This window comes from Cenococcum geophilum (genome assembly GCF_001692895.1).
Source record: "Cenococcum geophilum 1.58 unplaced genomic scaffold K441scaffold_33, whole genome shotgun sequence".
Classification (NCBI taxonomy): domain Eukaryota; kingdom Fungi; phylum Ascomycota; class Dothideomycetes; order Gloniales; family Gloniaceae; genus Cenococcum; species Cenococcum geophilum.
Window position 1 is genome coordinate 1090122 of NW_027137591.1, and position 27883 is coordinate 1118004.

The 27883-nt window shown below is 42.5% G+C and overlaps 9 protein-coding genes across 9 annotated transcripts; 3 read left to right on the forward strand and 6 right to left on the reverse strand.

Annotated features, from left to right (window-relative positions):
* Window positions 1-4909: 4909 nt before the first annotated feature.
* K441DRAFT_188031 (uncharacterized protein) lies at window positions 4910-7670 on the reverse strand. Its single transcript, XM_067640416.1, has 6 exons — window positions 7571-7670; window positions 7198-7521; window positions 7096-7147; window positions 6278-6904; window positions 5086-6217; window positions 4910-5027 (listed from the first exon to the last, which is right to left on the reverse strand). The coding sequence occupies exons 2-6, from the start codon at window positions 7417-7419 to the stop codon at window positions 5000-5002; spliced, it is 2061 nt and encodes a 686-aa protein (XP_067501725.1). The 5' UTR covers window positions 7420-7521; window positions 7571-7670; the 3' UTR covers window positions 4910-4999.
* Window positions 7514-8235, reverse strand: K441DRAFT_188139 (uncharacterized protein). Its single transcript, XM_067640417.1, has 4 exons — window positions 8102-8235; window positions 7974-8051; window positions 7571-7924; window positions 7514-7521 (listed from the first exon to the last, which is right to left on the reverse strand). Exons 2-3 carry the CDS (start codon window positions 8033-8035, stop codon window positions 7657-7659), a joined length of 330 nt encoding a protein of 109 aa, XP_067501726.1. The 5' UTR covers window positions 8036-8051; window positions 8102-8235; the 3' UTR covers window positions 7514-7521; window positions 7571-7656.
* K441DRAFT_663469 (uncharacterized protein) lies at window positions 8143-9492 on the forward strand. The gene has a single exon (XM_067649201.1). It carries the CDS (start codon window positions 8407-8409, stop codon window positions 9217-9219), a length of 813 nt encoding a protein of 270 aa, XP_067501727.1. The 5' UTR covers window positions 8143-8406; the 3' UTR covers window positions 9220-9492.
* A 3584-nt stretch (window positions 9493-13076) lies between these two features.
* Window positions 13077-13913, forward strand: K441DRAFT_640400 (uncharacterized protein). The gene is made up of 5 exons (XM_067646615.1): window positions 13077-13267; window positions 13317-13393; window positions 13448-13691; window positions 13742-13809; window positions 13861-13913. The coding sequence occupies exons 1-3, from the start codon at window positions 13265-13267 to the stop codon at window positions 13608-13610; spliced, it is 243 nt and encodes an 80-aa protein (XP_067501728.1). The 5' UTR covers window positions 13077-13264; the 3' UTR covers window positions 13611-13691; window positions 13742-13809; window positions 13861-13913.
* An 823-nt stretch (window positions 13914-14736) lies between these two features.
* Window positions 14737-15077, forward strand: K441DRAFT_188183 (uncharacterized protein). The gene has a single exon (XM_067640418.1). The coding sequence runs from the start codon at window positions 14808-14810 to the stop codon at window positions 14994-14996; it is 189 nt and encodes a 62-aa protein (XP_067501729.1). The 5' UTR covers window positions 14737-14807; the 3' UTR covers window positions 14997-15077.
* K441DRAFT_663473 (uncharacterized protein) lies at window positions 14788-15643 on the reverse strand. Its single transcript, XM_067649202.1, has 3 exons — window positions 15624-15643; window positions 15229-15573; window positions 14788-15181 (listed from the first exon to the last, which is right to left on the reverse strand). The coding sequence occupies exons 2-3, from the start codon at window positions 15568-15570 to the stop codon at window positions 15029-15031; spliced, it is 495 nt and encodes a 164-aa protein (XP_067501730.1). The 5' UTR covers window positions 15571-15573; window positions 15624-15643; the 3' UTR covers window positions 14788-15028.
* On the reverse strand, window positions 15579-16154 carry K441DRAFT_727330 (uncharacterized protein; the record flags this gene model as incomplete). The annotated part of the gene is made up of 1 exon (XM_067654159.1): window positions 15579-16154. A coding segment is annotated over one exon (576 nt), but the record flags the coding sequence as incomplete, so codon positions are not given.
* Window positions 16155-17901: 1747 nt separating this feature from the next.
* On the reverse strand, window positions 17902-18461 carry K441DRAFT_615058 (uncharacterized protein). Its single transcript, XM_067645707.1, has 3 exons — window positions 18329-18461; window positions 18202-18278; window positions 17902-18147 (listed from the first exon to the last, which is right to left on the reverse strand). The coding sequence occupies exons 1-3, from the start codon at window positions 18329-18331 to the stop codon at window positions 17958-17960; spliced, it is 270 nt and encodes an 89-aa protein (XP_067501732.1). The 5' UTR covers window positions 18332-18461; the 3' UTR covers window positions 17902-17957.
* Window positions 18462-24498: 6037 nt separating this feature from the next.
* On the reverse strand, window positions 24499-24648 carry K441DRAFT_571579 (uncharacterized protein; the record flags this gene model as incomplete). The annotated part of the gene is made up of 1 exon (XM_067643989.1): window positions 24499-24648. A coding segment is annotated over one exon (150 nt), but the record flags the coding sequence as incomplete, so codon positions are not given.
* Window positions 24649-27883: the final 3235 nt, after the last annotated feature.

Consider the following 27883-nt stretch of genomic DNA (forward strand, 5'->3'; position numbering starts at 1 on the left):
TTGCGGTTCTATTCCCCTAGGGCTTCATTTCCCTATAGGATTATTCCCCTAAGGCTCTATTCCCCTAGGGGTTCATTCCCCTAGGGGATCATTCCCCCAGGGGTTTATTCCCCTAGGGCTCCATTCCCTTAGGGCTCTATTCCCCTAGGGCTCCATTCCCCTAGGGCTCTATTCCCCTAGGGCTCCATTCCCCTAGGGCTTCGTTCCCCTAGGGCTTCGTTCCCCTAAGCTCGCTTAGATCTGCCCTTATACGCGGGGTAAACCAAAAGTAATATATGGATTGTCGGGTCCGCTAACGAAAATTTTAACCCGAGTTTATACTTAATAGGCCCTTATTTAGAGGCTTTTAATATAGAGGCTTTTGGGTTAAAGACTTTTAATATAGCTTTTATAGTTCGCAATTAAGATTATATTGGTTATGAATATAGTGTATACTTAGACTGTAGAGCTTTAATATAAAGCCCTCTGCTTAAAATATAATGGAGTAGTTAATTATAATCAGAGTTTAAAAATTTGGGACCCGAAAGTAACAGACTACTTGTAAACTCGGGTCAATAAGCTTTATAGTTCCCACACCATAGAATTAACTTTTTAACCAAAAAGGTTAGCGATATCCGCTTGCGGATATACGTATATCCGCTAATTGATTCTACGGTCTGAACTTACTAAGGTAAGCCATTAGATCCACGTGATAGCTACCTGGAGCTAGATTTTCCGGCCGATTTCCGTTTAGAATGGAAGACACTATTACCTTAGCAAGCTTAGACGTAATTCTATTAGTGCGGATTTTTAATCGGTCCGCAAGCTAACTAACTACATTTATACGAAACCACCAGAATCACGTCTAAGCCACATTTACAACGTTTATAACATTTTCCGACAATATCCGCATTGCGGAGGTTGCGGATATTAAAATAACTTAACACTAGTATTTTATATCCTTCCCTAAAGTTCATCGATTATATAATAGAACCTAGGCTTTTAGGCTATATTATTTTTATTACTTAGGTATTCTTAGGTCTTGTGCTTATTTTTGCTAAAAAAAAAAAGTGTTATTAAGGATTATAGAACTCTATATAATTTTATTAAACGCTAGCTAATATATATAAAACCTATATAGATCTACAATAGGTACCTTAAGGCACCTACTATAGTTAGGTGGATATATAATATCTATACTATATTAACCAATCTTTATCTAAACCTTGTTATGTACCGACTACTAAATTATAGATATTTAAGCTAACCTATAATATGCTACTATAAAAACTCGTTTATATAGAGAGGTAGAAGGTTAAATAAGATACTAGAACAGCTGCTACTATATTAGGTAGTAGATACTTAAAATTAAAGAAGTTTATAGGATAGAGCAGGAGCGATGGCTCTGAAATGAATATCCGTAACGTCCGTAATTACACTGCGGGTCTCTTTATATAAAGCTTTGTGTAGAGCTTTGTATAGAGCTTTGAGTACAGCTTTATATAGAGCTTCGTATAGAGCTTCGAGTACAGCTTTAAGTAGAGCTTTGTGCAGAGCTTCGAGTAGAGCCTTGTGCAGAGCTCTATATAGAGCCCGTGTAGAGTTTCGAGCAGAGCTCCGTATAGAGCTTTAAGCAAAGCTTCGCGTAGGCGTTCGTATAGCGTTCGCGCAGACGTTCGTGTAGAGCTTCGAGTAGAGTCTTGTGTAGAGCTTCATACAGAGCTTCGAGCAGAGTCTCGTGCAGAGCTTCGTGCAGGGCCTCCGTACGCAGAGCTTCGTGCAGAGCTTCGTGTAGAGCTTCGTGCAGAGCCTCTGTACGCAGAGCGTCGTGCGGAGCTTCGTGCAAAGCTTTGTGCAGAGCCTCCGTACGTAGAGCTTTCGTACGCGGAGCTTTGTGCGGAGCTTCGTGGAGAGCCTCCGTACGCAGAGCTTTGCGGGGTTTCGTGCAGAGCTTCGTGCAGAGCCTCCGTACGCAGAGCTTCGTGCGGAGCTTCGTGCAAAGCTTCGTGCAGAGTTTCGTGCAGAGTTTCGTGCAGAGTTTCGTGCAGAGTTTCGTGCAGAGTTTCGTGCAGAGTTTCGTGCAGAGTTTCGTGCAGAGTTTCGTGCAGAGTTTCGTGCAGAGTTTCGTGCAGAGTTTTGTGTAGAGTTTTGTGCAGAGTTTCGTGCAGAGTTTCGTGCAGAGTTTCGTGTAGAGTTTCGTACAGAGTTTCGTGCAGAGTTTCGTGCAGAGTTTCGTGCAGAGTTTCGTGCAGAGTTTCGTGTAGAGTTTCGTGTAGAGTTTTGTGCAGAGCTTCGCACAAAGCCTCGTGCAGAGTTTCGTGCAGAGCTTCGCACAAAGCCTCGTGCAGAGCCTGGTAGGCGAATCGCCCGTTTGGCGGCGCTTTCTGCTTGACATCGCGGAGGCTAACAGGGTAGAGATATTCATCGATTATAGACCTGCTTCTGCGGATCAATTTGACGGTATTTCTGAGATGATAGCTGCTATGGGGGTGTAGATTAATTTCGTTAAAGAAGGTAACTGCTCTATATACAAAACAAGTCGCGTCGCTTAATAAAGTCTGTAAAAGTCTCTCAGACTATAGAATTAACTTTTTAATAAAAAAGGTTAGCGATATCCGCTTGCGGATATACGTATGTCCGCTAATTAATTCTATAGTCTGAGCTTGCTAAGGTAAAAGACACTAAGTCCTAGCAGCCGTAGAAGTCCTTCCTCTAGAAGTCTGGCGCTAAACTATAGATTATGCATGCAAAGTCAGACATGGCTATTCCAGATATGGCTGTTAGATATGGCGTCTTGCTTTCTAGATGTAACTGTTCTCTAGACGTGGCTGTTCTCCAGATATGGTGTCCTATTTAGCGCTGCTAAGAGGACCGATTATTTTGGGCTAATTGGGCATCCGATAATTCTCCAGATATAGCTGTTCTTAAGACGTAACTGTTCTCCAGACGTGGTTTCCTATTTGGCGCTGCCAAGAGGACCGGTTATTTTGGGCCAATTGGACATCCGATTTCCAGACGTGGCTGTTCTTAAGACGTGGCTGTTCTCCAGACGTGGTGTCCTATTTGGCGCTACCAAGAGGACCGTCATTTTGGGCTAATTGGGCATCTAATAATTCTCTAGACGTGGCTGTTCTCCAGACATAACTAGGATCCCCTAACTACAGTTAGCTAAAAATAGAGGGTCCTAGAATTGGGTTCTAAGGATGATATTTAAAGCGTAGCTAAAAACTTATAATAAATAACCTGTTCTCCCGTAGTAAATATTATTAAATAGGCTATATAAATATGCAGAAGGCATAATTCCTTAAGTATAAACGAAGATTTATAGTAGAGAGGAGGATCAAGTATAGAGGTACTGCTAGTGTTAATCTCAAAGTGCTGTATTTCGCATGCAAAAAGGACAAGGAAAATGTAGTAAGACTTAAGAATTTCTTCCAGAAGAATGGTTGCGATCGCCTAAATATTCAAAATCATCTTCCTACCATTATCGATTAGGAGCAGCTTAACGCTGCTATTTAACTTTTAGAAACTTCCGCTAAGGCGCTAATAGGTCATCTTATACAGAGCTAAACTTTCTTCTTAATATTCTTTCTTTTAGTAACACAGTATCTGCAAACATGGAGTCTCTGGATCAATTAGATGTCTTACTTACTATAGCTTTTATTATAAAGCGATTCCACCTAATTAGATCGGTGGAAGCTCGTATATAGGTAAAATAGAATTACTAGCTTTAACCAGTCCGGACTAGACGTCGGCGGAATAAAGAGCGAATATTAGAATTAGGTTATTGCGGCCGGGCTGCTTCTTACGCTTTAGATGATATACTATCCTAGGCGTATCCTAAACTTATAAGGTATATAGTTAAGTATAATAAACAACTAACTACCCTAAAAAATAGACTTAGTTAGGGACGCAACTGGCGCTAGCAGCTTAATTTAGCACTAGTATCCTTGCTTTAGTCCTAATTAATAGTGATTTTAGTATCCACGACCGTAAGTAAGCTTTCTTCCTACTAGCAGAATCTATACTAGGCTAACTTCCTATAGTATTAAAAGACTTCCTATAGATAATTTTAAATTGCTTATTAATATTTTAGATAAAGAACGTAGTAGTATATAAGGTGTATGCTAGAATCATAGGCTTAATTATATTGGCGCTTAGGTCGTTTAGAACATGGTCTATAGATAATATTTAGCATATTAAAAATACACTTATATATTTACGAAAGTTGAACAGGATTCTAATAATATAGAACTTAAAATTAGCTAAACTTAGCATAAATTTATATATCGACTATACTAATTTAGCTAAAACTCTATTCACTAGTGTTATGGAAGCTTTAACTATCTCTAAAAAGCGCGATAAGTTAGGGAGCTCGGGTGAAGATTTTCTAGTCGGTTGGCGCGAGGCGTTAAAGGTGCGTCTACGAAGCTTAAAGGCGGCGTAATATGTCAATATTTTTCTTGAGGAGGCTGCGCAGTAGACATAGCCGTGTGTCGTGCCGTGGGAAGGTCCGCAGGCTTCAATTGACTCAGCAACTGCAACACGCTAAACAGCCGAGCAGCACACAATAGCGTTGGCGGCAGTGCTTCACCGCCACCACGCCACACTTGAGAGTGTCAGTTCCTACGCCAACCAGCTGCCCATTTACTCTACATTCTCCATCCCTCAATCTCGACAAGTACCTCCTCGACAACCCTATGGCCGGTACGGGTCGGCCGCCCTCTCTGCTAGCGCGCCACCCAGAACATCTCAGGCCCTGACCGACCTGCTGACATACCTGCATAGGTACCTCGAGTGACTTCCCGCTGTTTTCGCCACCCACATGTCCTCTCCCCATGGTCTCAAACACGTCGCTTCACCATCCATACACCCTATCAGTTCATCTCCTTCTGCGGATAAACCCGGCTCCATTCCGTTTTCTAACTAGATAGTGTCCCACTCGCCGGTACAATCAAGCACAGAGGACTGTGGACAGATAGTCTACTATATCCTTATGCCCGCTTCTAGCCAAGTTTCTTCAGCAGTTTGTGTCTAGAGGTTGACTTCTTTTGCCGTTCACTAGGTTCAGCAATAGGTCGCACATGGGCAGATTCCAGCACTGACCCTCTCCCGCTTGACGCGTTGATCGTGTCTCTTACTTTGCTGAGGGCAGCAAGATTGTTACATAAAGCCTGACACTTTAGATGATCGGTCCCCAGCACTTTTTCGTAGCCTAAGAGAGCTTTTGAGTAGAAGGCTCTAGCGTCCTGTACTCGATTTTGATGTTCAAAGAGAGGGGTGAGGTTCCATATAGTATTGAGCGCTGGAATAAAGGTGGGTATGTTATCTGGGCTGATTGCCTTCTTATATCCTCGCAGCGCCCGCTCGTACATCGCCTCCGCCTCGTCCAGCCGTCCCTGGTCCGCGTAGAGAGAGCCCAAGTTGTTGACCGTGTCGAGTGTCGATGTATGCTCTGCTCCCAATGTCTTCTCGCTTCCTCGCAGCGCCCGCTCGTACATCCCCTCTGCCTCCTTTAGGCGGTCTTCGTCTGAAAGCAAATCCCCTAGGTCGTGAAACATCCCCGGCTGTATCAAAGCTCCTATAATCCTTTCCTCATCAGCTATGCGCTCTCCCACTATCCATCCACAAACACTTGTGGCATGGGCTAGCAGTCTCTTCCGCTTCCTCCAAAAGTCCGCCTCCGATCGCGAGGGCGCATTCAATGCCACTAGCCCGGCTGCTATGCAACCAAGGCCGTACCGCTCGTCGCCTTCCGCTAGCTGGCCACACCATTTGTGCAGCACCGAGTGCATCGAGTGGCTGTTGGTGTCTTCCTTCGCATCGGCGAGCGAGTAGCGCGATAGAAGACCGGCTGCGTCGGCAAACTCCAGCTCGTCCTCTGCAATGTTGAGCAACCACCTCGAAATGTCCATTTCTTCTGATAAATCCAGGCTGGCCGCGACCAGCTCATACCAGAGCTCTCCGCAGTCCAGGAACCCCCAGAGCTTGAGCAGCCACGCGGCCTCCTCGCTCTGCTTCCAGACCTGCTCGTACGATATAGTCCATGTCGTTAACACATTTCGGTCGCCATACTCCTCCAGCAGAAACCGCCCCTGCTTCTTCATCAGGCGCTCCCAGGTCTTGTCGTAGTGCTTGGCATAGGTCGAGGCGGACATCTTTGTCTCTCGCATATACGAACCGGTTTGGGTAAGGGCCAGGGGGAGCCCATTAAGTCGCTCGAGGATGATGTCGGCGTCTATGTACTATGTATCAGTTATAATAAACCTCATATTCAGGTATCCAACCGTCGACTTACCCCTAACTACCCTCCCAGCATTGTTCTCCAAGATGGCTCTTGCCTGCTCTGTGGTGGCCGTTCCTACCTTAAGCCCTGACCCGTGCCTCTGTAGGCTTGCCAGCCGACTAGTGATGAGAATCGACCCGTGATCAGCATGAGGAAAATAGCCCTTCACGTCGTACGCCTGCGGGTCGTCTTTGTTGTGGAAGTCGCGGTCGACGTTGTCGAAGATCAAGAGCCACTGGAAGTTCGATGTGAGGGACAGCCACCGGAAACACTCGCGCACCGCCACGTCAACGTCGATAGCGGAATGCTTCAGCATCTCTACGCCATCTGCCGTCAGCTCGTCCTGCGGCAATCTTTGCGCCATGCCCGCAAATGACTGCTTTAGGCTTGCCTCCGACGGCCCGTCCAGCCAGATAACACTGCTAAATCTGCGATGGTGCTCCCGTGCGAACTCTACCGCTAGCTGCGTCTTGCCTATGCCACCAAGGCCATGGACGACGAAGACCCTTCGTCGACTTGTTGCGGCCGGCTTCTCGAGAAAGAAATGTACAAGCTCTCGCATTTCCGCGTCGCGTCGGACGAACTGACTCACTACCGGTACGCCTCGTAGGCTGAAGTCGATCTTGTGCTTGCCGTCGTCTGCTGGAACAGTCAACCTCTTTTATTATAGAACTACTACAATGCGTAGTTACATTGAGATCGAGCCAAAACAAGCTCATGAGATGCCCCGGTCATCTTCTTGACCACATCTCTCACCGTCTCAAAGTCTTCCTCCGTAGGCTTCCCAAACTTATTCATATTGAAATGGGTGCGTGAGAGCGAATACTTACTCATCAAATCGAATAGGTCGAGGCAGCCAGAGCTCTCGCTGACCACAAACCTCTGTGCGTGTAGTTAGCCTCGTGAGTCACAAAGCACTCTTCCAAACCTACCGTCCGATCCTGTTTTCCCACAATCTTCCCCACGTTGCTCGACTTCAGCTCGTAGAAACATGCAACTTGAGCCTTGTTCGCCTGCCCACGCGTCTTCCCAAATTGGTCGACCACCTCCTGAAGAAATTCGTTCCCCGGCTCCAGGATTTTCAGAACCTCCGGCTGCACCTCGTCCTCTTCGTATTCCCGCCGCGCCGCCGCGAGCATCTCCACCTGGCTCATTCCCTCTGCGCCGCGAAACGGCGTGCCGAAGAAAATGAGGCCAGTGGTGGATGCGGACACGCCTGGCCACTCATTCTTGTCCTGTCGGGCATCCAGGAGTGCCTGAACACACTTAGTAGTGGCCATGTGCAGTTGTAGATTACCTCCTTACCTTCAGCACGACCAGCCCGCCGAAGCAGTGCGCTATAAACAGCAGTGGCCGAAACGGATACTCCTGGCGGAGTCAGCGGTGACGATCTATCCGATACCCAGGATCTGCACCTCTCTTTTCCGTCGCAGGGCCAGCAGCAACCGCTGGGCCACCGTCGACGCCTTCTGCCGCATCGCTCCTTCCCCAAACCACTGAGATTGGTATCCATACCGCATGATGCGCGCGTTCGGCGCTACCGCTGGCAGCATGTCTTCATCCTGGAGCCAGTTGACCCAACGCGGGCTCTCCGTTGTGCCGACATTCTTGCACCAGCTGTCGTCCGGGTGGGCGCCGATGCCGTGGATCGCGACGATGCTGAGCAGGTCAGTATAGGCTCGGGCAATCGAGCACTGTAAGGACGAACGCACTCAATGATCTGGGCTGCTGCCGGTGCCTCGCGTAGCACTTTGAGCCCGATGTCGTCATCGGTTACCGGCCGAACCTAGTTCCGTGTTAGTCTCAGCGCGCCTTGCGCCTTGCCCCACCGCATACCATGGTTGCTCTCCAATGCTTGACTAGGTACAGTATGTGCGCAGGCTGAGTGAAAAGAGGTATTGATGAGGTAGAATGATCAGGGCGAGGAGATGCGCTGATAACTAGCAAGTATATGCCGGACTGAGACAGCCGTTCGCTCTGCCTGCCGGGTTGGCCTGCGGCGAGGCTGAGGCTGAGGATGGCGTAAAGCGAGCTATTGCGGCCTGAGGCGTAACTCCCTCTTAACAATGAAGATGTATGCGCTTCCAGAACCCATCGCTCTATAGAGTCGACTCATCTCAATGTTATCCTTCCAATCAGTCATGCCGCCATTCTTGAAACTAAATCAGCTCGTTCATGACATTGAGCCTGCAGCTGAATCACCAACGATTACTACTTTGCCCGGCTACCCTTTGGTCATGTTGAATGGGGCCCCTCACATGAGACAATTTCTTGAAAAGGAACTTTGGTCTAAAGACCTGGAGGCAATGGCACCGCGTCTTTGGATTATGACGACTTTCTCTGGTGGCAACATTAACCCGTTGCACCGCCAGCGGGTTAAAGGTCGCGAGATCATTGTTACAGAAGAACCCCGATTGCATCTGGTCTGGATCCACAACCGTATATTCATCAAACCTCTCCCACGGTATTTATTGTCGCAAGCATTGTGGGAGACATATCTGGACAAAGGTTCAGACCGACTGGGCGATAGTCAAAGCAATATCCGCAAGGCTGCGACTGGATTCTTGCGGACGTACCGCTATTTGATCCAGCACGAATCGGACTTCAACATTGCTCAGCAGGATAACCTTCGTCTTATTCCCAAGGACGTAGACTGGGCATCTTTCTGCCAATTCATCTCGGAGCTTAATCATATTGAAGACTCGGCCGTGTCGAAGAGGTACTGCTATGGCGAGCTGAGGCTGACGCGACTCAACTTTTATGCTCCGTTCCTTCTCCGCAAATTTCACTTCGAACAGGTGCACGGACAATATGGAGACTTCTTTGGACGACTGTATGGACCTATACTCTTCGTGTTCGCCGTAGTTTCCATGATCCTAAACTCGATGCAGGTTGCACTTGCGGCTGAGCAGCTGGTGGCTGCTCATTGGGAGTCAGTGTGGTATGTGTCTTAATGTTTTAGCATAGTAAGCCTCGTGGGAGCTGCTATTATCTCTACGTGGTTCGTATTGCTGTGGCTATGGATATTTTTGGACGAGTGGATATATACAGTAAGACGCAAGCTGGAGAGGAAGCGAGAAGCCCGTAGTACATCATCATGTTAGGGAGGATTCGTCGCTGGAGACGAGGAAAATTTTATGCGGTTCAGCCTTGCGACAATGATACGAGTGCATTGCAATACGCGTCTGGCTGAAGTCGCAGACTGGGGCGATCCCTTTGTGTGGCAGAAGAGACTTTTCGTATTGGGCGCTTTGGGCGTTCCTGCCTGGGTTAGCATGTTGCAGGCACCCTAGCTAGCGTGATTTTATTAGCAAGCCTCGCCAAAACGCGTCAATATTGCGATGCCGATGAGATGCTGCAGAAGGCCACCACTAAAAACACCTATATATATATTTTTTTGAGGAAGTTAGGCAAAAAATCGCGATATATGACGTCATGACTGTAGGCTTCTGCTCTTCCTCCATTAACCAGCTGCTGATTATATAGGAAAATCCTCCATCAAAATCCTCTCCCGCACCTCTCCACTTTATACGCGTTCTTGATGTTAATGAGGATAAGCCGGTAAAGGACCAGCTTAAGGTTATAAGGGAGGACGTGCAGTATACATTAAATGAGGTGTATCAAATACTATAAGTGGTTGAGCGGTTTAATCAGCGGTTATTTGATGTAGAGGATCGATTAAAGGCAGTAGAGGAGGGCTTAGAGGCTAAGAAGGACGCTGTAGCAAAGGCTTAATTAGCTTTGGAGTCTCAATACCAGAGGCGTAAGGAAGTAGAGGACCGAAAATAGTCACCTAGTCGTCGCCTACTGAATGAAAGTTGTCAAAGCACCAAAGGCATAGAGGAAGCCTACAAGCCTTGCATTCATATACTGTTTGCCTGATTTTTGTTGTGAGCTTCTTTGCCTCCTTCTATCTACACATCTAGCACCTTGGTGGGCTCTTATAGCCTTGCTTCCTTGTAAAGCTTTTAATAGAATGGTGAGTTCGCGTCTTACACTGTTGAATTACAGGTAGTGGGGTTTTAGCGGTGATGTAGGTGGTTTTTCGATTCGTTCTATTTTTATGACCAGGCCCGATACCATATTGATATTGCCCATATTTTGGTGAGCTTTGACGAAGAAGACGCTCAGTATCGTGCTCATTTAGGCCCATTTTCTGACTGTCCATAATAACGAGGTTCTATGCCAATCGTATGCGGAAACGGCGGTGGGTTTGGAGGAAGGGCTTCCTTGACGTCCCGAAGATCTTCTTACTGATAATACAGGCGTTAATTATAGCCGCATCAAGCGCCTAGAAGAACAAGGGCAGCCAGGTGCGCACAGTAGTGATCTGTGTGGTGTCAGCCAGGCTGGTATCACGAAGAATGACATAAGCTGGCTGGTAGGTAGAGACACAGAATTGAACGAGTGATCTGTTTTATTCAAGGTGGCTCTAAGAGCCCTAATATACATAAGAGAACTGACCCCCTACAGGGGTCCCTGGAGGGTGGTGTAACAAGACGAAATTAGGCTGATATTGATGTCTGACAGCCGTCGTCACAGATTGATATTACCCTAGCTGTAAAGCTACCTCAGTGGCCAACATGTGGTATAGTAGCTTCGAAGCTGATCATGAATATCAACGCCGCCCATCCAGTTATAGTCGATAGAGAGCCTAGGAAGCGTCAACTTTTTGATTGGATCGTTACCCCAAACATCAGCTACCAGCTTCTTAAGGAAGGAATTATATGCCCGCGGCCGACGCCGATTAACTTCGTCAACGTCCTCATTATTGCATGAGTGAGCTGTCGTCAAAAACCGTACTAAATTCTTGTCCCGCCATACGATTGAAAGCACCGAATCAACCACACCGACGACTACTCCTGTAATGAAGTTGAACGGTAGCCTTTCCTTCCTTTTATCAGCCCTTTTATGTATCTCTGGATAGTCCTTTGAGTTTGATCGAGCCGTGCCAGCTGCAGCAATTCTAAGTCGTCGAAGCACCTAGAGCAACGGAATATTCGTAAAGTAGTTATCTAAAAATAGGCAAAATTGACGAGCCTGAAGGGGGAGCTGTTGGGTAAGGTAGAGGACGCACTCAGAGGTCTTTAAGAGGACAATATCTTAATGATCTATTTGAGAAGGAAGCCTAAAGAAGCAGCTAGGTGAGGTAAACATAAAGCTGTAGCAATACCTATATTAACAAAGGCTTAATATCTTAAAGCACTCAGGTACTGGCTTACTAGGCAATTTAATTATAGCTGTAGATTGTCTAGTAAACCTCACCATTATCTTATTAAAGCTGACTATAGATCTAGGTATGATGTACTTCCTGAATGCCTCGCCCAAAGGAGTCGTCAACGGCTCAATTTTCTTAAAAACCTGACGTTTGATGCCCTTTGGTGGAGGTGGTGAGGTATGGAAGAAGCGCTTGAGTTACTCCCATCTTTTTTGGCCTATAAATAAGCTGATTAAATGTTTAGGATATTCAGGATTTATGGCCCAAAGGTCTTGTACCTAGGTGACCTTAAAGACGCCTATATAGATGATAAGTCCTACCTAAATCATTAATTTGCCAGCAGAGGTCTCCTTCCACGCCTGTGATTGTTTACCAGTATATTGTCCTGATTGGTGATATCCGCCAGCTTTTTGAGACGCTGCATATAGGTTTATATTAACCGCGAGCATCTTAAATACACTGATACTAAAGAACAGTAGAAATACTCGAATTGGCAGGTCCCATCCAGATCTACTCCCACCAGACGTTATACTAACTTGATCTGCCAGTGTACAGTAAGCAGAGTGCTTACTACCCTCATTTTAATCAGAAAGATTATCAGATTCAATGCCCGCGTTAAAGCCGCTAATAGGCTCACCAGTATGCCGAGCGGCGAATATTAACTCATCTGGAAGGTTGACAACCTCAAGATCTTGTTCAGGAACAGCGGTTATAGGCTCCCATGAAGTAGGGACGGCAGGAAGGCCCATTCTTGTAACTTCTTCAGCTGATAGCTCTGGTAGTTCAGTCTCATCTATCTCATCTGCCTTATCCTCAGCAGTTTCGCCGTGGGCCTCAAAAACGGCTCCTAATTCGTCCTTAATATCCTCAATCAGCACTGCTGCCGACAAGCTATCGTGTGTATACTGCGTCGCTTGAAAGGATTGTGAATAGGACTCCCAGGCTTGCGGTGCTTTTAGAGGCTTTTGTTGAACGGACGATCAGGTATGAGAACTCTGTTTATTGAATGTGGCTCTAGAGCCTCTATATATACATAAGGAAGATGGGGTAGTAGACTACGTCGGAGACCGAGTCGGAGACCGAGTCGTAGACCGAGTCGTAGACCGAGTCGTTGACCGAGTCATTGACTGAGTCGTAGACCGAGTCGTTGACCGAGTCATTGACCGAGTCGTAGATCGAGTCGTTGACCGAGTCAGTAGTAAGACGGTGGAAAGGAAATCCGACTCAGTTCGACAGCTTTGGAGGCCTTGGAGGCTTCGGAGCCGAAGACGCACGACGTTTTTTGGGCGGCATAAGGACGATATTTTACTGACAATTCAATGATCAAATAGACGGCGACAATATTAAAGCTTTTTGATCAACTACACCAAATACTATAGGCTCCCCGGCCACGTCGCTGCTGTTCACCGCAATATCCAAGCGTCAAATGAGGCGCCAGTACTCTTGCCGCCGAGCAACCGCATTGACCAGAGGCTTCAACACCAAGCTCTATGCAGTATAGAGCTTCTAGATTGGCTTATGAGGCGTGCATATACGAAAAGTCCATGAAAATATTGCCACACAAAGGGATAGAATCTCAAAGCGGCTCGCTCTGCGCCATCCGCAGCCTCTCAGCCTTGCTGCAGGCCGACCGGCAGGTAGAGCGGGCGGCTGCCCCAGCCTGGCATACATCTGCTTTTCATCTGCCTGTCTCCTCGCCTTTACTTCTTATGCCTCATCAAGACCTTCCCTCTCCCAGAGTAAAAACGCGCCCCGCCTAGTCGAGCATTGAGGTTTCAACCATGGTGCGTGGTGGGGCAGAAAGGAGGCGCGCCAAGACTAACACGGAATTAGGTCCGGCCTGTGACAGACGACGACATCGGGCTGAAAGTGCTCCGCGAAGCACCAGCAGAAGCAGGCCAGATCATAGAGTGCGTTCGTTCCTCTGGTGGTCCGTTACCTAGGCCTATACTAAGCTGCCTCAGCATCGTCACGATCCATAGCATTGGCGACCATCCGGACGACAGCTGGTGCAAGAATGTCAGCACAGCGGAGAGCGCGGCGCGGGTTAACTGGCTCACCAAGGAAGACATGCTGCTAGCAGTGGCGCCAAATGCGCGTATTATACAATATGGATACAAGTCTTAGTGGTTTAAAAAGAAAGCAATTAAGCAGAAGGCATTAACAGTAGTATAGCAGTTACTACTAGCCTTATAGCAAGAAAAAAAGGTATTAAATTTGTTTAGGATATATTATATTATTATTAATTTAGCTAGAAGGACCTATTTTACCTACTAATTTTTATAGTATACTATTTTAGTGGTCTAGTTATGCTAAAGGTATTTAAATAAGCTATAACTATACATATTTATAACTAAAGATTTATAGGCACTTTTAAATACTTAATATAATATAAACAAATATTTTAGTATATTTAATTTTATAACTAGGCTACTTTTTTTAAGCATATTATTTAAAAAAGTAAACAGAATAAGCCAGGTAAAAATACTTAAAATAATACAAAAGGGGGACTATATACAGCCAGAGGTTTTAAAAATACTAAAACTGGGAAATAAATTCCTTTAAAATATAGTTAATTAGTTTAGAAAAACATAAAAGTAGGTAAATAAAACTTAAATTGCATATTTTTATAAACTTAAGTCTAGTAATATAGGGAAAATTATAGACAAAAAGGATTAAATAGTAGGTTTAGGATACTACTTTATAGATTATAAGGGTAACTATACTTATAGGAACTTATAGTAAGCAAGAGCTCTGGTTGCTTTGACCTATCTAACTTAATAAGCAAGTACTTACTTTCATACACCCACTCTAATGTGAACAAGTTTAGAAGGCCCACAGAGGAAGACTTTTAGATAGTGAGGAATGTCATTAATAATATAATCAGAGCGGCACACGGGCTAGTATAGGCCTAGGCTCAGTGTAGTTTTGCAGCCAGTATATGCCCTGGCAATATGGCACAGCCCAAAGCTTGTTATAACATAAGGATGGCCCTAACATGGGGACAGCAAATGACCCGCCTTAATAAATCAGGGGGATTAGATGGATTAGAGGCAGCCTTGGACAAATTCACAGTAGGCACCCTAGCCCAGGACTAAATTACTCAAATAAAGAGTTAAATACTAGGAGAGCAAATATGCATTGTTCTGGAAAGCATAGAAGCTACTAGAAAGACGCTTTTATAAGGTACCCTACTTACTATACCCTACGTGTCCATTACATGGTATGGGTTTGGGGTTTAGCGTGCGATGTCCACATACATTGGGGGACCAGTCAAATTGGAGACAGCGAAGAATTAAAACTGCATGAAGATACCAATTGCTTATGTCTATTCTGACATATGACGAGCAAACAAAGTCGTCGTTCCTGACAACCCTGAGCGCGAGTTTTTGGATAATATTTTACGTGCACAACACGCAAAGTGGTGGTGTAATGTATTCCACAAGCAAGTTGTCCACACAACCGAGCTGTCTACTTTATAGTAAGGATCTCACCAATAGTGAGAGCCTATAGAAGTCGGTAATAGATGGCCTCGAAAAGCTCCATCAGGTCCAAGAGAACGTCCAATCCATAACACCGACCATTGTCCCCAAAACAGAAGCCCTAAATAACGACCAAAATAGATAACCGATTACTGAGTCGCTAGATGTCAAGAAAACCCAGAGAACATTGTGGCTCAAGCTGAGGATAAGTTGTCCCTAGATAATTTAATAATGCTTGATGGAAAGGGCGCCGCCATACTTACTAATGTAAATGCACCGATAGGTAGTAGTTGGAGCATTATGCATGCGGGAAATGCAGCCCAATTGAAGATTGAAATGTAAAATACAGCTACAGCTTGGCGCCGAGCCAAGGCGATGTCAGGGTCGGGACGTTGACTCGAGAAGAGGGGTATATAGCCAAAGTAGATGCAATTTACGACCACCAATAATAGACGAAATGTGTTGTAGTGGCCACGAAAGATAGAAGTATAGATCAGATAGAAAAGGCCATGCGTGATCAAAACGAAACCGATGAGGATCCAAGGAAAATGACTCTTGCGAAAACCGAAGGGAGGATAGCCAAAACACAACCTCTCAGACACCATAGTCTACTCTATTTGTTAGCAACCGATAAATTCGTAGCCAGCAGGGTAGGTACCTGAATTATGAAGATTTGTAATCGAGATAGGCCTTGTAGATCACGCAATATCGCCGAGCTGGCATCCTCGCCCTCGCCCCGGCTACGCAGCAACCGCACCAAATCATCCATGCTCGTCAGCACATCTGGGTGTTCCTTACCCTGCACCTTCTCATGAACTTGGAACACTTCTTTATACCTTTGACAAGTGACATTATATCTGCTTTGATTTTCATCATACCTAGCCAGCTTTTGCAGAAGGTTGGCTCGCTGAAGAGGCATTGCTTCAGATGGTTGTCCATATCGAAGAGCTGCCAATGCATGTGGAAAGAGAATTTCGCATGCTCCCCAAGTTTTGTATCTTCCATTTGGGAAATTTTCCGCTATAAGCTCCAACACCCTTTTCTGCCATTTCTCCTGTCTACCGTGCAAGGCTAGCCATTTCTGGGTTGACAGCTGTACTAGTCGATGAATTTCGAAGGTAGATCCACCCTTCTCAACAGTTATTAATGAGAATGCCTTCAGTGTTCCAAGGGCCTGAATGAAGTCATCGCTGTGCTCCGGATCTTGGTGTAGAAGCCTTTTTGGAATTGATTGCCGGTCTAATATTGCTATGAGAGATAACAGATCAGCAGCTCGTGGTCTCGCTTTAGCAATATGATCGAAAGATAACTTCTAGGTTCTCACGACTGAATTTTCACTTTCTGAGTCTCTGCGGGGATCAGGATAATCTTCGCTCAGGTATTCCTGCAGATGAGAATTGTCTCTGACCAACTTCTTAGTATATTCCGCCACTGTTATGGTGTTTTCGCTAATGAAAGCAGCAGCTTGGGTAATTGCAAGTGATATGAAGCCGACTTCTTTGAGAAGAGTTTGAACGGCTGTCGAATTCGAATTATCCCCTCGCGTTAGATTAGATCGGAATAGCTGCTCTGCATCCTCTGGACACAATGGCCTGACCATGGTCACTGCTCCATCAATGAGTCTCCGTCCTACTCTCTTATCACGAGTTGTGATGATAATGGTACCATTCGAACTTCGGGGTAAAAAGTCAATGAAGCGTGGAGTTTCGAAGAACATCTCTAAATCGTCCGCATTATCCAGTGCAAGAAGCCATGGTCCGTTCTCTGCTCTGCTTAGCCAGTCAACGAGAATGTGCTTAATGTCGACCTTCGGGTCATCCCATCCTGGCAGGCATAATTTCCGTACAATGCCTTTGTAGGCTTGATCAAATCGATCTGGAATACTTGCATGAACCCAGAACACGTGCCCATAAGGCTGATGCTCTTTCCAGACGTAGCAGTACTCGATGGCGATTCGTGATTTCCTATTGAGGTTTCAACACGTGGTCTGCACTTACTGATATAAGGCTTACCCTATGCCGCTAATGCCACAAAGAGCGACACGACGTTGCGTTTTGATGCTATCATCAATATCTTGAATGACTGTAGATCGGCCAACAAACTTTTAATCTCTAACGAATGGTACTGTCCACACTAGGTCTCATCTATCAAGGAACCAAGGCATGGCAGCTTTAAGTTGATCAGCCATACATATAACCGCTAACAGGCCCCTAGAAAGAATTATATCGAGATCGAGCTAGCATGAGCCCATGCAATATCCCAATCATATTCTCAATCACAGCCCTCATTGTCTAAAAGTCTTCCTCTGTGGCCTTTCTGAACTTGTTCATGTCGGAGTAAGTATATAAGAGCGAGTACTTGCTTGTCAAGTCAGATAGGTCAAAGCAACCAGAGCTGTCGCTCACCATAAATTCCTATAAGTATAGTTATTTTTATAATTTATAAAGCAGTATCCTAAGCCTATTATTTAATCCTTTTTGCTTATAATTTTCTTTATATTGCTAAGCTTAAGTTTATAAAAGTATATAACCTAAGTCTTATTTACCTGCCTTTATATTTTTTTAAACTAATTAACTATATTTTAAAAAAACTTATTTCCCAGTTTTAGTATTTTTAGAACCTCTGGCTGTATATAGTCCCTTTTTTATATTACTTTAAGCATCTTTACCTGGCTTATCCCATTTACTCCTCTAAACAGTGTATTTAAAAAAAATAACCCAGTTATAAAATTAAATATATTAAGATATTTATCTATATTATATTAGGCATTTAAAAGTGCCTATAAACCCTTAATTATAAGTATATATAATTATAGCTTGCTTAGATATTTTTAATATAACTAAACCACTAAAACAGTATACTATAAAAATTAGTAAGTAAAATAGGTCTTTTTAGTTAAATTAATAATAATATAATATATCCTAAATAGGTTTAGTATCTTTCTTTCCTACTGTAAAACTAGCAGCAATTACTATGCTACTATTAATGCCTTTTACTTAATTACATCTTTTCCAGCCCACTGAGACTTATATTTATATTGCATAATACACGTATTTGGCGCTATTGCTGGTAGCATGCCTTTTTTATTGAGCCAGTTAATCCACCACAAGCTCTCCACTATGTCAACTTTCTTGCACCAGGCGTTGTCCGGATGGGCCCCAATGCCGTGGATAGCAACAATGCTGGGATAATTTAGTATGGGTTCAGGTGACCAAGTACTATAAGAACGAACGCACTCGACGATTTCAGCTGCTTCTGCTGGTGCCTCACAGAGCACCTTCATGCCGATGTCGTCGTCTGTCACCCGCCGGACCTTATTTCCGCGTTAGTCTTGGCGCGCCTTATCTCTGCCCCACTGCGTACCATGGTTAAACTTCAATACTCGACTAGACAGCGCGTGTGTTCAGGCTGGGAGAGAAGGTCAGGATGAGACAGAAGGATCAAAGTGAAGAGATGTGCAGATAAACACCAGGCTGAGCTGGGCTGAAGCGGGCTGAAGCGGGCTGAAAGCGAGCCATAGCTGCTGAAGGCGCGACATCCTTCGCTAGCGGCCTGCTAGCTGTAAACATATTTGGGCTTCTCAAATCCGTCGCACGCGCAGTTGACTGATCTCAACGTTGTCCTTCCATGCAATTATGCCACCATCTTCCAAAGTAAATCAGCTTGTTCGCGATCTTGATGCCGGAGATAGAGACGCCGATTACTACTTTACCCAACCACCCTTTGGTCGTACGCAGCGACGCCACTCGCATAAAACAATTCCTTGACAAAGAGCTCTTTTCTCAAGAACTTGATAATGGCGCCGCGTCTCTAAGTCACAACGACCTTATCCAGCGGAAACATCAGCCCGTTACATCGCCAACGGGTTAAAGGTCGTGAAATCATTATCACAGAGGAACCTCGATTGCATTTGGTCTGGATCCACAATCGCATATTTATCAAACCCCTTCCGCGATACTTGCTATCGCAGGCTTTCTGGGAAATGTTCCTGAATGAGGGCTCTGACCGACTGGGGGCCAGTCACCATAACATTCGGAAGGCTGCGACTGTGTTGTTGCGGACGTATCACTGCTTGATCCAGTGAATCGGACTTCAACATTGCTCAGCAGAACAACCTTCGTCTTATCCCCAAGGACGTAGACTGGGCATCGTTCTGCCGATTCATCTCAGAGCTCAACTTTAAGAGTTATAATAAAGAAGAAGAAGGCAACTGAAAATTTATTTGGGGAATGCCAAGACTTATCGCGATAAATATTGATTGATAAGAATATCGCGATAAGGATATCCATTACATCTTATCGCGATAAGATTTATCCAAAACCACCCTAATAGCGTGATGCGCAAGCCCATCTAGTCAACCTATTTATTAACTGGCAATTATTCCTATCTTGCCTTCAAACGCCTGTACTGCAGCAAGGCAATATCGCATAAAGTTGCCCTCATCCCTAGCGACCAGTCCTACCTAACACGATGATGTACTACAGGCTTCTCGCCTCTTATCCAGCTTACGTCTTGCGGTATATATCCACTCATCTAAGAATATCCATAGCCAAAGCAGGATGAACTATATAAAGATAATAGCTGCTCCTACGAGGCTTACCATGCTAAACCAGCGAGATAGATACCAGACTGACTCCCAATGGGCTGCTATTAACTGCTCGGCTGTAAGTGCAAGCTGTATTGAATTTAAGATTGTGGAAGCTACAGCGAATACAAAGAGTATAGGTCCATAGAGTCTTCTGAAGAAATCTCCATATTGTCTATGTACCTGCTCGAAGTGGAATTTGCGAAGGAGTAATGGAGCATAAAAGTTAAAGTCGCGTCAGCCTCAGCTCCCCATAGCAGTACCTCTTCGATACAGCCGAGTCCTCAATAACTAAAATAACTAATTTAAACCCAGTAAATAAAGTTATGTTATCCTTTTTTTCTAAATTTTAGTAGGTGGCTCTGTATATGGCTCTACATCCGGCTCTGCGCGTGGAAGCTCTGCATACGGCAAAGCTCTGCACGAAGCTTTGCACGAAGCTCTACATACGGAGGCTCCGCACGAAGCGCTGCACGAAGCTTTGCACAAAGCTCTGCGTACGGAGGCTCTCACAAAGCTTTACACAAAGCTCTGCACGAAGCTTTGCATGAAGCTCTGCGTACGGAGGCTCTGCACGAAGCTCTGTATACGAAATCTCTGCACGACGGCTCTGCGTACGACGGTTCTGCGTACGACGGCTCTACTACGGAGGCTCTATATAAAAGCTTTGTGCAAAGCTTCGTGCAAAGCTTCGTGCAGAGCCTCCATACGCAGAGCTTCGTGCAGAGTCTCCATACGCAGAGCTTCGTGCAGAGTCTCCGTACGCAAAGCTTCGTGCAAAGCTTCGTGCAGAGCCTCCATACACAGAGCTTCGTGCAGAGCTCTTGTACGCGAAGCCTCTGTACAGCATAACAACATTTAATTAAAAAAATATATAACCACCCAGCCAATAAATATAATTTTTATAGCATTAGATTTACCTTATTATACTTTTAAATAATATATTATATAGCTATTATATAATAGGAAAAGAGAGGTAGGTAAGAAATTAAGATAGAAAAGCTCCGCATAGGTTACTTTTATTCTTATTGATTGTGATATTTTATGCATTTTCTATTGGATAAAGGATATTTTATGCTTATTTATTACCTTATCCAAAACCACACTGCATGCTATGCTCTAGCTCTGTGTTTAATTCTGTGTTTTTGTGCTGAGCACAGTTATCCTCTCTAAGCAGAACAGTTGTTTTAGTAGCTGTTAGCATATTTGTGATGTCTTTCTCTTAATACTTAATCCTAAAATCTTATTTAGCGTGCTTACAGTTGGTGGATCTTTCTCCATTTCTATCACCCTGAGGGATAAAAATTGTTTCAATTATGGTAGAGCGTTGTCTTTGACAGTACGTATGTGAAGTTGTGACGGGTGTTAGGAGCGGGCAGAGACATGGCTTAAATAGGATTAGCTTGGGCTAGGCAGACGCTTATAATTTAAAAAATGTCAGTGGCAAAAAGCCTATTAGAGCAGGATGTCACTCAATGTATCTCTGCAGGTAGGTCAGCAGGTGAGTTAGGCCTCAAGATGTTCTGGGTGGCGCGCTAGCAGAGAGGGCGGCCAACCTGTACTGGCCATAGGGTTGTTTTCGTGGCGTTTTCTAGACATTTAGCGCGGTTAAAGCTACGATCCACTTTGTAAAGGAAATAGGATGTTCACACATAAATGAGCGAATACTCCTAAGGATCCCCTCTTCTACCTACACCACCTAACTGTGAGCCTCCACCTTATGTGCCTGCATGACACTAGAACAGCCCTGCAGGTTAGCTCCTAACCCCTGCTATGCTACATTTCAATAGTTATATATTACTTTCCTTTTATTTCCTTAGTTAAGTATGGTGTTAAGTAATGGACAAGTAGCTCTCACAGTTGGCTTTTAAACTAGAGCTAATACTTTAGTAGCAGGATGTATTTAGCTGGCTCTTAGTAACAGCCTATACCCTAGGGGTGTAGAATATATATATATATATATATATTTGTGGTATACACTCAGACATATTTAAAAGTCTTTTAAAAAGGACATGTTGTTAATAGCAAAACCAGTTTAGGTGCCTGTAATAGGGCACCTAATACTTAATTAAATTTAATTTAGTAAACAATAAACCCTAAAGTGAAAGAAAATTTCTAATGGCGCCCTAAGGCAGAAGCCAGTTTTACTAACAACTATATCCTAATATAATGTTTTTAAATTATAAATAGCTGCAAAAAGCCAGCACTTTATATACCTATAATATTGATAAGTACCTATAGGTGGGATGGGGAAATGGTGCTACTTAGTTTAAATTCTTTAATAGGCAGGAGGCAGTGCTATCCCTTAGTTAGGTTATGTATCTAAGTATCTAGAGAGCTGGCAGCTATATAGCTATAAGCAGATTTAGCAGATATTATAGTAGTAGTAGTATATATCAGCTAAAGGAGACTTATAATTATATTAGTATATATTCCAGACAGATATACTGAGGTAATAATTGTAGGTAACTTCAATTAGCACAATCTGCTATAAAAAGGAAGTCATATTAGTATTATATTAATACAGGAAAAAAGCATATTAATTATTGACTTTATAGTAGACTGTATACAAATAAGGATCAATCATGATAATAACCATATAAATATTTAAACTCAAAAAAAGAGGCTACTAGAAATCTGGGTTAACAAATACAGGAGTAAAAAGAAATTTCTATTTAGGTAAGGAGTATATATTTAGTAAAACTACTGTCTAGCTGAGTAGTACTATAGCCCCTTCCCTAACCCTCCTATTTACTTACTAGTTCTGGGCTATATAAAGACAAGACTAGTTATATAGAGGAGAACTGTTATATTATATTATACCCTACTAGTATATTGACCTTATAGCTGAGATTTAATTTATGTTTATTTATTAAACTGGTTCTAAGAGATTATAATCTGTCTTTTCTGCTTATAAAATTTATATTAACCTAAAATCTCTAAATTTCTTTATATAGAATTACAGCATTTGTCTTACATAATGTGCACCAAAACTATTACTAGGACTAAATACAAATGTGGATATACTGTGGAGGAGTCTTTTATCACAGCTTGTAGTAATAAAAATTGTGGGATTATAACTAGCACTACTACTCTTATACAAAGTACTAACTAATTATATAACTGTCCCTTATACTGCTAGTATATATACTAAAGGACACTATAGAGTATAAACATTAATTATTAATATAAGTGTTGTGGTTGTCTTTTAGAAAGAATGGGGAAAGTAAAATGTGGTTATATTCTTTTTTAATTATGCTTGTACTATATTGGGATTAAATAAAGGGGTAGTGAAATATTGTTACAGTTTATATTTAGGTACACCAAACTAAATGAAATTAAATATCCACCATTTTAATGTGCAGTATATATATAATAAAAAAAGCTTAAACAGCTTTTTTTATATAACCAATTTGTAGCCCTTTTATATGCCTATTGCACTTGCTAAGCTTTACTTTTAATTTTTTACAAATCCACTATATTTAATCTTAATATTTATTATATAAATTGTGCTGTTAGGTAAGCAGTTTTACTGCTTTTAAAAGGATTTAGTGTTTATACTAAAATAGTATACCTTAAGCTCCTTTTCTAAGCTGCTAATATGCTGTAATACAATTTTCTAATAATTAGATTTTCAACACCTAATTACTATGTATTTTTAAAAGACTAAGACAGTACAGCTAAAGTTTGCCTTTTAAACAATAGCAAGATAGTTCTTAAATTTGTGCTGGCTTTTAATCTTAATAGGTGCAATAATAAGGTTTTATATATAGTATAATGTAAGGAAATAGATTCCTTAATGCTCTTAGAATAAAAAAAAGCAGTGTATAAGTATTTAAATAAATATAAAGAGATCCTTATATATCTAGATATTTCTAGCACAAAGTTGTAATTTCCTTTTATAAAGAACAGGAGTCTGTAGTGCTATTTTAGTAATCCAATAAAGCTAATACAGTTTTTTATAAAGTTTTTATAGGTTAAGAGTGCTATAAAAAGCATTAGCTTTATCTATTTAATAAATATACTCTAAACTAATATAAGTACTAGAAATTTTCTTATGGCTAATAACCTGTTATTAGTACTTTACAACTTTTCTAGTTTAGCAATAGGTAACTAAGACATATTAGTTAAGCAGGAAATGTGGTACTAAAAAGTAGATAGTGTAGAGCCCTTTCACATCTCTATTATAACTGAGATATTTGCTATTAATAGTCTTATATATAAAATTATAACTAGAAAGAGGCTGTATAATAAGATTAAAAATAAAAATAAAATTGAAAGGTTATTTAAAATGCAAAATTTCCCTTTAATAATTATATTCCACTTAAAAGTATTATTAACAAATACTGGTTAAATGGATTTAAGATAGTTACAAAAGTGCTTAAAAATATATAAATAAAGAAGAAGATTCTGGAAACAAAAAATAAACAGTAGGATTACTTAATAAACTACTACTTTTACTCTTATAACACTTAACTGTAATATCACTACTCTCTACAATAGCATTATAAATATACTAGTAAAAAGCAGGTATGCTATTTATAAGATATAGCATAATACTTATAACAAACTTTTTTGCATGCCCTATATCTCCACTACCTCTTAAAAAGAAGCTAACCCTAAAATACTCTTACTCAAGAAACCTGTAAGTAATAATACAGGCAATAGTTGACTTTCCTATACTAGCTAGGCTGTTAAGCCAGAAAATACACTGCCCATTTTATCTATTAGCCCAGTTATATATCTTCTAAAGAATGTTAATATAGGTTTTATAAAAGTAAATAAATTTATGTTATTGCTAATATAAATAAAAAGGTGCCTTAATAGTATATAATAAATAATTAAGTAGGCTATTTAACCATAAAATACCAATTAGTGTTTTACTGTTTTATATCTGAAGTTATATCAATAAACTTAATAAATTTATATATTTAAAAATCTCCATATCTTAAGCCTTTTTAATAGCAGCTAATACATCCATCTTAGCTTTTTTATTCATAACAGCCTCCAAAAGGTTCCTATATTCCCCATTAGGGCCTGAGAAAACCTTTAAGTGCTCTTCTCTAGTCATTAGCCTTCCACTTTCTACCTGTCTAGCCTAAAGACATAACATTTTATTAAGCTCATCCTAGGCATAATTAGGTCTATTACATATATTTATTATTACCAAAGTTAGGCTAAAACTGAGGCCATAGTCTTATCTTATAAAGCATTAGTAGTATTTATAGTTGTTAGTTTTAATATTAATGTCAAACTCTTTATCAGCACCCTAGATCTTTTGGCAGTTTACTTCAATATATTAGTGGCATATGCACCCCTGGGTTTGGGCAGACATAGTGTTGATGAGGTGAGCTTGGTCTTATGATTATCTGTGGTATTGTTATTAAGGCTTTGCCTGTCACGGGGTATCAGATCTAGTTGATCAGAGCATTTGGGAGGTATCTCAGGCCCATGAGATCAGCTTGTGCGCTTGCTGCATCTTGTTCGCTCCTGTCTCCTCCGCAAAGTGGATCATAGCTTTAACCGCGCTAATGTCTAGGAAACGCCACCTCGACAAGGTCAGAGCCGGAGCGGGTCGGCCGCCCTCCCTACTAGCGGTAGCGAGTCGAAGTATTCTATGCTCTAACTGCTTGCTGCAAAGACTATTAGTAATATTGCCCCTGAACTCCTTCTCGATATGCTGTAAAGTGCTCTTTTTTGTTCTCTTCTTTTGGTTGCTCGTAGAGAATTCGCGAAGATGTGGCCGGAGCGGTAAGCCACCCCCTCGCATAAGGAACTAATATAAGTTGTTCACAGTTTGTATAATACAACAGGTTGAATGCCGGGTATATATTAGCGCATATCACTATTGCACCCCGCAACGTAGGTCTTGCGCAACATTGCCCCAGAGGCCCAGCTCTGATAAGTCAGCATTACCTACTTCAGCTCCCCTCTCAGCTCCCTTCTCAAACTCTCCTTTCCAGTTTCCGGCTCTCGATCACTTCTTTAACTTTTCTCTATTCTCATATATACTTGTAGAATCCATTGAAAGTTGTGAGACATTATATAGAAATTCTTCCCAAAAGCTACAAGGACATCCTCAATGTAGCTCAAACCGGACTCCAACTTATCATCATCGCTTGCATCGTTTTCATCCTTCATTTAATCCAAACAACTCAAATATTTCATGACTACCTCGCTCAACTTGTTCCCCGCACATGCGGGGAGCTCCGTTCTCCACAAGTCCACCATAACTCTGCGCACTGCGGCAGGTTTACTCGTCATTCTGCGAGTGTCTCCAAAGTTAACGCTTGTCAATGCCTCTATCCGGCCCTAGTTCGACAGCTCGGATTTGGAACTTCTCGCTAATAGTTTTGGGCAAGTCTTCTGAACGTGGATCCGAGCTCACAATAAAAGGTTGCCAAAGAACAACTCCCAGCATGCAGACCCCCAAGCTGTAAATGTCGTTTCTGATTGTGTATTGGCTTTCCACTTTGAGGCTCTGGCGGCTTGGCCGTTGATAGATAGCACATTGCCAATCATCCTCACTGACCCACAGGCTACCCTGTTCGACTTTTCGGACCAAAGTCTAGTCTGTTAAGAACGTGGCTTGGTTGGATATCTTCTCATCGTACCTCCCAGTGACGAGAATGTTGGGTGGTCGAATGCTTTTATGAACCAATCTCACTCCATGGACGTCCGAGACGGCCCGTGCATGACTCGGTGGCTCAGCGTAGGCTTTTGGTCAAAGCTGAACATGTCTGCTAGGGACCGTCGATAAGAATTCGTAGGGAGCTTGAAGATAATGTTTTACGCGTCGTCAAAAGGATTCTTGCGGTATCCCAGACATTTCACCTAGCCAATGGACCATAGCAATATCACCTTCATCCAGATTTATATCCTTGAGATGAGCATTGTTGAATGCGGTTTCAAAGAGTAACTTGGCTTTGCTAAAATTGCTTGACAATGAGGTACATACATCGATAGGATGTGTTGGCCGCTGAGGTAGCTTTACAGCTAGGGTAATATCAATCTGTGACGACGGCTGTCAGACATCAATATCAGCCTAATTTCGTCTTGTTACACCACCCTCCAGGGACCCCTGTAGGGGGTCAGTTCTCTTATGTATATTAGGGCTCTTAGAGCCACTTTGAATAAAACAGATCAATCGTTCAATTCTGTGTCTTTACCTACCAGCCAGCTTATGTCATTCTTCATAATACCAGCCTGGCTGACAGTTATGAGCCCAGTAACCTTCTAAAGCACCAGCAAGATCTTAGTGGCCAGACAAATACCACTAAGCCTCTTTGAGCATAGTTTGTTATAACATATTGCGTCATTTACACATAAGCGCGTCTTTTTACATAACCTCTCTTAAGCCTCAAAACAAAAGCCACCATGGCACCCACAACCACAGATTCTACCAATCCTCTTTTACTAACCCAAAAGGACTGGCCTTTATAGTTTCAATTTATTTGTTGTAAAACAAGTTTTGCAAAGATCTGGGACTATATTAACCTAGATAAGACAGAAGATAAAATTAAGAAAAACACTAAGCCAGATATACCCTTAATAGCAGCAGCTCCTGCAGCGCCAGTAGTAGCCCCTGCAACACCTGCAGCAGCTCCTGCAACCCTAGTAGCAACTCTAGCATCTACTGGAACAGCTATACCTGGGTTATTAAGTCAACAAGAATAACAAACTCAGCAATCTCTAAAGACATAGAGAATGCTTTTTAAGCTCTACAAACTCCAATAACAGGATTACCTAAAACAGGAAGAGAAGCTCTATACATTTATAGCACTCTTATATGCCACCATAGGCACTAACTTCTCTAGGTATTTTAAAAACCTTACTATACTATATTCAATTCTAAGACAGCTGAAAAAGGTAGCAAAGCCATCTTAAGCTATACTATAGTAAATGGTATTAAACAATTTCAAGAAACAGAAATAAGGGCCTAAACGTCAGACACTGGAGTCATGGCTTTAGCTTTATATTACTATTATACAAAATGGTAAAAAGCTAAAGGAAGGGTTAATAAAAACAATAAAAAGCAGCATTATATAAGCCTTTGTTTAGGACTATAAGGAGATCTATCCAGCTCTATACCATGCCTTTATCCAGAAGGTAGCAAAGAGGTTAGAGAAGCTTAAAATAGCAATAATAATTAAGGAATTTAACCTCCTTTATAAGCATCTAAATACAGGACATAACACCTATATTATACTCTTAGGGCAGCTAGCTGCAGATCTTACAATATTTACCACTTTAGTATTTTCTTAATTACCTAAGATAAAGTATTCTGCTTATAGTTTATTTTATAAATTAAGGAATTACAAGCAGCTGTTTCA

Bases quoted from the DNA above. Each gene is read 5' to 3' on its own strand.
- K441DRAFT_188183 (XM_067640418.1), top strand. From the start codon at position 14,808: ATGTCTATTCTGACATATGACGAGCAAACAAAGTCGTCGTTCCTGACA.
- K441DRAFT_615058 (XM_067645707.1), bottom strand. The intron at 18,148-18,201 runs GTGCGTTCGTTC...AAATTATCCCAG, and splicing joins GAAGCAGCTGAAATCGTCGA to CATTGTTGCTATCCACGGCA.
- K441DRAFT_663469 (XM_067649201.1), top strand. From the start codon at position 8,407: ATGCCGCCATTCTTGAAACTAAATCAGCTCGTTCATGACATTGAGCCT.
- K441DRAFT_640400 (XM_067646615.1), top strand. The intron at 13,394-13,447 runs GTGCGTTCGTTC...AAGCTGCCTCAG, and splicing joins GAAGCAGGCCAGATCATAGA to CATCGTCACGATCCATAGCA.
- K441DRAFT_188031 (XM_067640416.1), bottom strand. From the start codon at position 7,419: ATGAGCCAGGTGGAGATGCTCGCGGCGGCGCGGCGGGAATACGAAGAG. The intron at 6,905-7,095 runs GTAAGTATTCGC...CTGTTCCAGCAG, and splicing joins CGACCTATTCGATTTGATGA to ACGACGGCAAGCACAAGATC. The intron at 6,218-6,277 runs GTAAGTCGACGG...CATAGTACATAG, and splicing joins TGCTGGGAGGGTAGTTAGGG to ACGCCGACATCATCCTCGAG.
- K441DRAFT_188139 (XM_067640417.1), bottom strand. From the start codon at position 8,035: ATGACGACATCGGGCTCAAAGTGCTACGCGAGGCACCGGCAGCAGCCC. The intron at 7,925-7,973 runs GTTCGTCCTTAC...TGACCTGCTCAG, and splicing joins CAGCCCAGATCATTGAGTGC to CATCGTCGCGATCCACGGCA.
- K441DRAFT_663473 (XM_067649202.1), bottom strand. From the start codon at position 15,570: ATGGTGTCTGAGAGGTTGTGTTTTGGCTATCCTCCCTTCGGTTTTCGC. The intron at 15,182-15,228 runs GTAAGTATGGCG...TAAATTATCTAG, and splicing joins CTATCGGTGCATTTACATTA to GGACAACTTATCCTCAGCTT.